This window comes from Mycetomoellerius zeteki, unplaced genomic scaffold, assembly GCF_001594055.1.
Source record: "Mycetomoellerius zeteki isolate Tzet28-1 unplaced genomic scaffold, Tzet1.0 scaffold124, whole genome shotgun sequence".
NCBI lineage: Eukaryota > Metazoa > Arthropoda > Insecta > Hymenoptera > Formicidae > Mycetomoellerius > Mycetomoellerius zeteki.
The window spans coordinates 346,000-357,712 of NW_017256169.1; the positions used below are offsets into that span (position 1 = coordinate 346,000).

The following is an 11,713-nucleotide window of genomic DNA, read 5'->3' on the forward strand; positions in this document are numbered from 1 at the left end:
CATAACCAGCCGTGTGGGCACCGAGGCTGTGCCCGATTAAATGCACATCGTTCGGATCTAGACCGTAGTTTGTCTGAAATTTTATTAGAAATAAGAATAAATATATAAATACAGTATTTTTTGCTACTGTCATATAGTTAAAAAAAATATCTTCAAATGGTATCGCAAATTATCATTAAATTAATTTTCATAACTTCAAACAAGTTGATGGTATAAATAGGTCACTCATCTTTTTAGATAACACATCCGTGATATTTTATTTCGGTTGTGTTGAAGATGTGATATTATTTTAATTGTCTGCGATGTGTAGCGTATTTAGCCTCTTCGGTGCTGATTTAAAACGACTGCGACTGTTTTCTATTTATTGCTATTTTCTTTTAACAATTTTGAAAAAATGTAATTTTTACTTGTATTGCTGTGAGTTTAAAAAAATACAGTAGTTTCAATTGTTGAATACAGACTTTAATTATTACAAAACTTTTCTGGGCAAAAAAGTTACTTAATCGTACATTACTTACATGGGTTTTTTAAATGTGAACTGCAATGTGGAGTGTTTCTGACATCCAATATTACATTTCAATCTTCATACTTCTCTTTGAAGATTTACAATTAAATTAAGATTAATGATATTCTACACATTTTTTAGATAAAGATAAATGCAAAACAATTTTTTTAATTGTAAAACAATTTATGTCATACTTGATGCTACAAATGCTTTGGAGATTTTTTGATTAGTCAATTAAATGTTTCGCAACACTTGTAGCATTAAGTGGATTACATTATAATAACATATATAAATGACATACTTATATATTTAGCGTTTGTATATATTTGTATATATTTAGTGAATTTAGAAATCTAGAGTGACTTGGACACACGCGGATAATGAAGGATTAATGGGATATAATCTAAGAAAATCTCTTACTTGTAAATGCTTGATGAGATGAGCTATTTCGAGTCCAACCAGTCTCGTGTTTGCTGTCGCTTGGGTGTACAAAGGTAGACTCCCACCAGCCCAGTCGACCACGATAACATTGTAATCACCATGCACCAACAGCTCACTTCTCATTTCCTACGAGTATATTTTGTGGGTAAATAACTGGCGGTAATTTTCGCGTATTATTTAAGAACTGCGTCTGTCATCAAATGTAATTGTGTCACTAGGTCGCGAATATCTATTTGAAACACTGACGCAATGTAGCAGAAAAGTACATTTCTTTACCAATACGTCTAGCTCGCAATAGACGACGATGGTCGGGCGATGAAGATGCACGATGTAGGCTAGTCTTTGGTACATACATGCAATTGGTATTATGAGTATGACAGTTTGATTGAGAATATAACGCAAGGATTTCTATAAAAATCTAGGACGATAAACGAGTATCTGTATAGGAATAATAAAAGGATAAAGCTCACCTTGACCCAGTTGCTAAGTGGAGTGTCTATAAAGCCATGTATAATGAATTTGGTTTGTCGCTTAGGATTGAAGTTCGAGTTTTCGATGGATTTATTCTTAGCCACTTTTAATATTTGACCCTGGGGGAAAAATGACTGGACGTTATTAAACGTACACATCTGTAAAAGAGTCAATTATTCGAAGAGTTCGTTCAAAACCATTTATGTCAATTTTAAATTTCAAGCGCGTGACGCATGTACATTATTATTATTATTATTACTGAGAAGGACAAATGCATGCTAATTGCAAGAATTGCATTCATATATAGACGCGCATATTTATTTCCAAGAAAAAAATATTAGCAAAAAAGTCTTGCGAGATATCACGGATTTGTATTGAATTTGGAATAAAATACATAGCTGCTTCATTTGTATTGTCTATATGTTTTTTTTTAAATTGACAATTATATCATTCGAAAGCAAAGTGCAAATTTCAGCTTTAAGAATCTGTTTTTTAAATTGCAGTAGATTTTTATCGTCGGACGGAATCGTAACAATAATCAAAGTCAAAATTCTATTTCTTTTATTTAATCCGCGAATTTTCAATAACAAAAATTTTAGAAATATTTTAAAAAAAGGTTTCGTAGCGAAGATTTTAACTTTTCACCTTAAAAAGTCAAAAATTTTCTCAAGTTTTTTTTAGGCATATAACATGCCTATAGAGTGAGAAGAAAATTTCCTATTTTGTTTGAGTTTGTAATTTTCTATGTGTACAAATGATCAAATTCACAGGAACTAAAAAAAGATAGTGATCTTTCAAAAGTATTGATTTGAAAGCTTTAAAACTTTTTCTTTTAATTTAAATTTTGTTCGTTTTTAATGAAATTACAGCTAGTTAAATATTTAAGTTCGATGTAGAGCTACGAACTTTCGTTTCAATCCAATATTTGCCAATTCCGCCAATCGTAAAGCCTATATGCAAAAGTATTTATTTTAATTTCACGATTCAGCGATTTTATGCGAAGTGAATGATATATGTTTGCGTGCGCAGTTATGTAGTGGAGGTATGTGATTTCACCGCGCGCTGCTAATGTATCACGCTCGATACTTCGCACAGACCAACGGCTCTCTTCCTCCTTGGATATCCATTAATTCATAAATCAGAGATCTTATCTTCGCACACGTAAGAATAGTGCGCGTGTGCCATGTTGCACCATTGCCTGCATACTGATACGTGTGATTTCGTTTAATTAATGGAGTCAATTAAGATATCCATTGGATTCAATATCGATGGCTGATCCTATACGCGATAAGAGGCAAGATGATGGAGGATATTTTTATTCGGTTATTCTTGTTGCAAGACAGACGGACTCTTTCAATACAATTTCTCAATGTACATTGTTATCCATATATTTATATGCGGAAGCGTTTACGTCGCATCGGATTTACTAGCCATGAAATTCCAGTCGTCGGAGAATTTTGATCTATTTCTATTTCACCCAGGTTTCACTTTCGCGTTAACAGCCAAAACGTAATATGTACTTTCGAGACGATTTTTATCTAAAACTAAAAAGACGCCCACCCCGAATCTATACTGTTTAGATTTAGATCTTCAAGGCACGTTCTACATAGTAAAAAACATTGTGTATTTGTATTGGAAACGGTCCATTTACCTTATTAATAGTTCGTGTTGAATTTTGAAACTAACCACAGAAATGGATTAATTTATATTTTGACACATATGGAAATTAAAAATAACAAAATATTATTTTTGTTAAATAACTCAAGGGGGATATAACTGAAAGATGTATTTAAAATTTACATATAAATATTATTATAGGCATCAAGATCTAACTTGACTGCATTTAGCCTTTATTTATTTTACTTTCTTTACCTATTTGATTGATTATGTAGCGGTCTAGTTTAATTTATTGCTGTTTATTATTGCGAAGCATTTTACTCACGTCCAAAGGATTCTGATTCGTGTAGAGGATGAATCTGGTATTAATGACTTCTCGCGGTAACGGGAAAACGTTGAGAGGTCGATGAATGAGGTGATACCAGCTCCTGGTGATGTTTAGGCAGCCCAACTCGTCGTAGCAACGTGTCTCATTTTCAACTGGAAGAAATTGTCCCTTCAGTGATTACGTTAATTTTGAACGTTTTAACTAAATTTTATTCTATATTTATAAATATGTATCTAGTTTACAACAAGAAAAATTTCATAGCTGGCAGCCCACAAGAGATGTGTAAAAAATAACAAATTTTAATATACATATATTTCGTATATTGCACTGCCGATCAAAAGTTCGAAATCCTGTATAAAATTTAAGAATATTTCAGTGAAACATAATTTAAAAGTTCGGTTCATGTCTTACTTAATTTTTTTTCTTAATTTGAAAGTAAATTATAGGCATGATTAACGTAGCATTATTCAATTTTAAGAAAATGCATTATTGTAATAGAGCTTTTTTCTAAAATTAAACTATTTCACATAGCTGTTGATTATTTTAGAAGATGAATGGAAAAGTCTTCTGTCAGAAAAAAATGAATTTGTAGCTAGATCTAGATGCAATATTCCTAAAATGTTGTATGAATATTATTTATCCTTTTAATATTCATATAACATTCTAAGAATATTGTGTTTTATCTAGATTATCTAGATTAATAAAACAATATGGTTAATTGTTAGGGTGATTACTTTGATAAAAAAAGGAATCTAATATTTAGTGCTTTTATTGTAAAAAAAATTGATAAAAATATGTTTTGTAAAATTTTCAAACATTTTATATTATTTTTCATTTTATTATAAAATATTGAATGAAATAACACAAAAATTAACATTATGTTATTTATATTATGTAATTATATTATATAATTATATTATATAATCATATTATATAATTTAATATTAACATAATTATATTATAAAATGTATGAATATTATATGTTATAATATATACATGTTATATAATAAAAATATATTAAATTATATGTTATTATATTATATTAATTATATATCAATTATATTAGTCTGTATATTATTCATAGAGTAGAATTTTTAATTAATGGTCTCAAACTTTTGGCCGACAGTGTATACATATTATCTTGGACATTATAAAGAAGAAAAAAAATATACTAACGTTACGGCGATCGAATTTTTTATCTAATCTGTATGATAATTACAAGGTAGCCAAGGTATGTTGACTTCGATCCGATCGCTGCGCGCCCACTGCCAAGGGTCCAGGATTCCGGCGGAGCAGATAACAGGAGTCAATGCGACGAGGAGCAGGATCAAAGTTCCTTCGCCATTGTCGCCGACTCCTCGTCCGTTCATGCCGCTCCTCCTCATCCTGTAAAAAAAAACCGACGCGATCGATAATAATTTGCACAATGTCGCTAATTTGCTAATATCGCGTACTAATGTTTGAATCACGATGGTGAGTTTTCTATTTATCTTTTTATATTCAATCGCCACTTAAAACTACAGTGCAATCTTTTCCAAACAAACGGATTGCTTTGATAGTAAATAAAAAAAAAATATATATTATATGTATATATCGAAGATTATTACGGAAACATGTTGCGAGCGCACTGGACTACGAACGCATGCAAAACTGTTGAACGAACATTACGACTGTTTGTCGAGCTTATATTGGGCAAATACTGCGTGTTGCACGAGGATTAAATTACTACTAAATGTTTGAAAGGATGATCGCTGAATCTAAAAGCGCTGAGAATGATGGTGGGAGTTGAAGAGCCTTCGAATTGCTTCGAACTCTTGCGAGATAATGAAACTTCCAATCATTTAGGGGAAAGATATTTGACAAGACTGACTGCGCACATTTATGTTTAGATCACCTTGAAGCTTACCTCGATGTTCAACCAATTGTTATCTGATGCTTCAAAAAGAAGTGGACGGATTTTTCGATTCACTTCTAAATGATCACGCACCTTAAGAACTTCAGAGATATGTTTAAAATTAACGTCTATAACGCTAAAGTCCCGATAGAAAAATTTTCATGCATGAATATATATAAATATGTATAAATATATATAAATATAATATGTATAAATATTCATGAACATATCTAATTATATATGAAATATGTTCATACATGTTCATACATCTTTCTTTCTTTTGTAAAATTATTTTTTTTAGTGTAATAAAAATAATGAGAAAATGTCAAAAATAATTAAAGGAATAATTATCGCATTGTTTGTTTTAGAAAAAATCAAGTTTAAAGAAATGTAAAAAAAATTGCTCATACATAATTATGTATAATTTTACATATAATTTTATATCTGCAATTTTTTTAAAATTTTTCCAAACTTGATTTCTTTTAAAACAAATAGTGCGAAAATTATTTTTTTAATTATTTTTAATGTCTTTTCATTATTATTATTATTTTTATTACACTAATAAATAATTTTAGAAAAAAAAGGATATATGGACATGTATGGATATATTTCATATATAACTATATATATGTATATATATGAGTATTTATGTACGTTTATACATATTTATATATATTCATGCATGAAAAATTTTTTACCGGGATAAGAGTCGACGTCAGTAACATTTGTTTATCCGGGTCTTTGTCTGTTCGAATTGACGTTGTCATAATCACGCGATGTATATGCGTATATCATTACTTGCTCTACGATATTCGTACTGCGTGTGATTTGTAATGACATGTTGGCGGCCACGACAATAGAATGAGGAAGAGGAAGACAAACCTCAGTTAACGTATTGGACATTTCGATGATATAACTCGGCTTATTTGTGTACATCGTTACGAGTTTCGAACGCCGTTACTTTTCTATTTTGCAATAAAGAAGAGATCGTTAATCATATATTTGTTGAATAATAATCGCATCGCTAATTGCATTCATCGATAAACAAATTTACGAGTTCCTCGAGAAATTCTTTGCCATCGGAATCGAGCTCGAATGTTGATGGAACGATTGTTCTACTCGCAGCCTTCATTAGCTTATGCAACGAGGATGATTATGTAATGTCACTTGCGCGAGTATCGCATCTCATTGAATCTAAGATTATGTCATGCGCGTATATTGCACTTACGTAGAGATCGAGGGTTCACGACTGCAGGGATATATAACAACTAGAAGCAACTCCTTGTGAGCATTATCACGTTAATTTGCCATTGATGGTCGCGCTTTCACCAGCCACTAAGCTATTCCGATTATTCGCAGTGGAAAACGTGCAGTATTTAACAATCGACGTCAATAGATTGTTAGTTTAAGTGCACTATCCGGTAAACAGATCGCATCAAGTCGTTTGGGATTTGTCGAGATTAACGAAGTGGCACGAGAGATCATTATTTACTAGCGGAAACGCGATAGAGAGTGATGAACAAAATGTCTTTATTATAGAGAAAAAGAACCAAAACAGTTTTGTTAATGGAAAATACGAATGTTACACATATATCGGCGCGTACTCTTAGCACCGAGACTTTTAAGAGAAACTTTTAAGACAATTATAAAAATTCTTAACCATAATTATTTTACTTATAATTACAACACCAGTTTTTCAACAATAAGGAATAGAAGTAATGGCTCTAACGGTCAAAGATAAATCTTTAATGCTTAAATAATTCAATCTGAATTACTATATACTATACAATATTTGTAGTCATTTGTATTGTACAATCAGTTTTTCTTTTTAATAAAGCCACAAATTTTTTAATTTTCGCTCTCCGCGAGGATCTCGGAGCAATCAATTTTTCTGCGCAAAGATAAAACGAAATTGAAATCCGATAACATCTTTTTCTGCCTCTTCATAACATCGCTGAAATACGTCATGAAATTAAGATTGCAATGGAGTCTCTGATTATTGTTGAAGGTAAATTATTCTTGAATTAATTATATTTTCAACGATCGGTATCGGGGTGGAGGTATGCATTGGAAGGGATGGAATGTAACGGGAGGACCAAGAATAATTTGAAACCTGTTGCGGAACGAATATGGGCAGCGCCGCGAGGAATGTCGCGCGCTTTTTTCTGCATTCCTCAAATGAGCAGCTGCATACTGAAGCCCGGAGGCTTGACGTCGATACATCGCGTCGTTTCAATGAGTCACGCATAACGAATACGGTATAAACAGTGTTCTGCCGTGGAGCGCTTTGTTATCCGCCTCTATCATGATTGTGGCAATTTTGAGGCGTATACCGTTTTCGAACTGTATGCATGGATTGTTCGATCAACTGCTCACGGTATGGAAGTTGCTTTTTTTTTTGCCTTTGTATTACCACTTTCCCTCTATTTCCGCAGAATATTCCTAGAGGCGGAATATGTAAATGTTCGTTGAGATTACTCTCGGTTATTCATGTCTGATTGGCATAGAACGACATTGACACGATAATTGCCGCAGTATCTCGGAAAGTTGTATGTTAATGTCGATCCTTTTATCCGGTCGTTGCTTTATTAATTGCTTGCGTTGCTTACGATTTTAATACGGTTGAATTAACGTAAATTCTAAGACAAATGAATGAAATATGTGTTAATTTAACATATCATAAATGTTAGTTTTCTGAAAAAAATATGTTCCTACGGTATGTTTACAAACTGTGTCGATGTTATCTTTCTTTGTATTTATTCTCTTACATAATATTTGTGTTACTTTCTAACATATTCATCTTGTGTCAAATTAACTCAAAAATTTGAGTGGACCGTTTGGGACATGCGATTTATGTTAAATTTAACACATTTTTTCCTACTGTGTAGATCTGAAAATAATTTTGTTGGCCTATCAAAAGTTTTGATTCAAAACGATTATGTAGGAAACTCAAATATAATGAGCAATGCTGCAAAAACTTTTGAGATTCTAGCAATCAGTTCAGCGTCTTATATAATTATTTTGTCTAATAAAATTATTGTCACATTGTCAGATCTGTATCCAATTAAATTTTTAGACTTTAGCGAAACCGTTCTTTCTGTGTACTCTGAAAAAGTCTTGTTGCATTAACGCTTCAGTACCTTTATACTGATGTGTCATGTTATATATAACTGGATATTGTGAAAAATATCGCATAAAAATGAACATTTAACACTTTCTTTTCAATTAAATCATTAGACATCAAGAAATATTATAATAACAAGCAAATGTATGTGCCTTCATTAATAAAAAAGTTGCAGCAAAAGTAAAAAAATCTCGAGTATGACTAAGAAGGGCATCGAATAGTTAATTGAAATTTTTATAGATTCAACCAAAAGAGTACAAATCAGACACTTATAAATCTATCAAACAATCTAGTCGAAATAATCAGAAATTCAATTACGATAACCAGAATTCTGATCTGTATGATTAGAATTCATTTTGTTTGTACTTTTTATTGGTACAATCATTTTTTTCAATGTAAGATCGAGATAACGGTCCATAACGGTCATGATAGGCTTCGATCGAGACCGTGTTTTTGGTTCATTCGAAAATTACAGGTATTGTTTTTGTGCCTTTTATTGCTCTTGCCATTGCAGTGCTACCGGCTCTCGGAAGCTGTCACGAAGTGGGAAGCCGAAAGGAAACCGGTCCCCCTCTTTCTTTTTCTTTCTCATTCTTCCTTTCTTTCTCTCAGTCGAGTCCAGCATTTCACTGTTTGCTTCGGGTATTAAATAATTATTATTTCGAAAGCGGGAGAGCGTATATGTAACCGCGGCGCCAGTCGCTACTGGAGGAAAGGAGAGGCGCAACGTCGGCCTCTTGTAATTGTGGCCCAGATTCGGCGTCCTTCCCTGCGGCAATGCTGTACCACTTCCTGTATACCTTTGTGCGCTCTCTCTTCTACTCTTTCTTTCTTTCTCCCGTGAGCCCTCATCCGTAAAGATCGTATCAGACTACACAGTTAGAAAATTTTGTCTTGAAAACATTTCACATATTCCAAACAGTCCTTAAATTTTTGTGTTAATTTAACACAAGATAAATATGTTAGAAAGTAACACAAATATTAGGTAAAAAAATTAACGAAAAATGTAACACTGACATAATTTGTAAGCAAACTGTGGAAACATTTTTTTCAGTAAAATGAACATTTATGGTGTATTAAATTAACACATATTTTATTTATTCATTCTAGAATTTTAAAACACGTTTATGTGTTATTTACTTACTCATAAATTGTGTTATTTCGATACTAATTGTAAGAAATGTCGAATATCGATTTAACACAAAATATTCAAATAACATAATTACATTATACTAAATTAACTCGTATATGTTAAAAATTCACCACAAAATTTTAATAAAGACTTGACTGGACCGTTTCTAATATAAATACAAAATGTTTTTTTACTGTGCATGTTTGAATTTATATTTTAAAATCACATTATTGTTACGTTTGTTCATTTACTCATAAATTATATTGTTTTAACTTATTTATTACTTTAAGAAATACTAAACATCAATTTACACAAAATATTTAAATAACACAATCACACTGTGTTAAATTAACACAGTGATGTGTTAAAAATTTAGCATAAAAATTTTAACAAGGATTGTGTTAACAATCGTTAAGTACATGTTTTCTGCTGTGCATGACTGCACATTTCAAGATTGCGGATTGTGAACTAAAAATTTGAATTCCACTGTAAATTCAATTTTAATCTTTTCTGATTGGATGGATTCTAATTTCCAATTTGTAATTTTTTATTTCCAGTGTATAACGAACTTTATATATCTAAGCCTTTTACACGTTCCTGACTCCATTCGCTCCTGTTCTCTCTTTCCCCATTCTGGCAAGCTTTTTCCTTATTCTTGCGACTGTGGTTATGCCATTATTTTACGTTGAAGTTCCCTTGGAGAGAGATTTTCAACAGATGATTGTGTAAAAATACGCACGACAGGAATTCTATATCGAAGAAATGTTATCTTCTTCCTTGTTTTTTTACAGCTTATATGAACGATACGTGATCACGTTTTCTCGCGACACAGACGAAAATTTTCCGCGAAACTCCGAGTGATTTTATCCTTCTTTCTTATCTTTTTTCGCAATACATTTTCCGGTATATCTCCGTAGTTTTTCTTTCTTACGCGAGCAACGTGATGCTGTGACTGATTGTACAGGAAGTATACTAGGCATGTTCTCTGTCCTCTCTTCCACATTCTTTGGTCCGTGTCTATCCTCCCGCGCTCCTGCGATCGCCAAGAGCATTTTTACGACTCGTGACATATTTGCAGGCCATATTCAAACCATCGATTCGCGTATTGTGTTAAAAACATACCCGACGTGCGAAATTTTGAATCTGAAAGGTTGAACAATTCCAATGTTTGTACAATAAAATTTCGATTATAGGAGTTATTACTTCACACTTGCGATTTTCGCAAGAGTGTAGTATTAACATAGACCACTATTCATAGTCCGTTTTTATTTCTTAGGCAGCATCTTAAGATGCTAATACGGTTATGATTGGTTTATGATATTTTAATCTATACTTAAAATGGTTTTAAATATGAGAATAATTGACTATAAATACCGCCCTAAATTCGTATTGAGCATCTTGGATGATTTAAATGATTTCGAAAAAATTAACGAAATATAATATTATTTTGAATGTAGAAAATATCGAAATTCTGAGGATTAATATTGTACTAGATAAAAAATTGTGCAAGGGACATGTTTCTATTTAATATACATCAATAGTTAAAATATTATTTATGTTCAATGCATTGATAATTCATTAAGTATTTTAATGTATCGAGAAAGGACATTGTAATATTGTTCCATGTTATAGTTTCTGTATTCAAAAGTTCTCAAGTAAATGCCTCAATGACTAATATAAGGTGGTATCAGTTTTATATTATTATTGATTTTAGAGGCTTTACAGAAAGAATTAATCCAAATAAAACTTCGTTTTGTCGATGATCGGCAAATACTATCATATAAATCTAAAAAAATATTTAATTGAAATTTCAATGATATATTACACTGTATTGATTGTATCAGTTACTGATCTTCTAATAAAATAAATTAAAAAATTTTAATTTTTAGTTTCTTATACAATTATAAAAAATGCGCACTACACATTTAGATAAATATAAATATGGTATACAATATTTTTAAAAAATTTGAAAATATAGACACTGTCTTTCTTAAGATAGTAAGAAGATGAGAGAGAGAGAGAGAGAGAGAGAGAGAGAGAGAGAGAGAGAAAGAGAGTGAAAATATAACTATGGAACTTGAAATAAATTTTTGTCGCAATAATAACTTGCGATCAAAAATATACATGTCTTTATTATTTTAATATAAAATATTTAACTTCTTTTTTTTTAAGTATACCATTTTCTTGCTATTATATTGACA

General features: G+C 31.4%; 1 protein-coding gene across 1 annotated transcript in view; it reads right to left on the minus strand.

Annotated features, from left to right (window-relative positions):
• The window catches only part of LOC108731296 (pancreatic triacylglycerol lipase), a 10,883-nt gene extending 5,746 nt beyond the window's left edge, over nt 1–5,137 (minus strand). The window contains exons 1-6 of the mRNA XM_018461550.1: nt 4,970–5,137; nt 4,582–4,748; nt 3,360–3,514; nt 1,417–1,536; nt 926–1,072; nt 7–73 (exon numbers count right to left, since the gene is read on the minus strand). Coding sequence (XP_018317052.1) covers nt 7–73; nt 926–1,072; nt 1,417–1,536; nt 3,360–3,514; nt 4,582–4,748; nt 4,970–4,977 — 664 coding nt within the window. The 5' untranslated portion in view covers nt 4,978–5,137. The remainder of the gene's footprint in view (nt 1–6; nt 74–925; nt 1,073–1,416; nt 1,537–3,359; nt 3,515–4,581; nt 4,749–4,969) is intronic.
• Between the last annotated feature and the right edge of the window lie 6,576 nt (nt 5,138–11,713).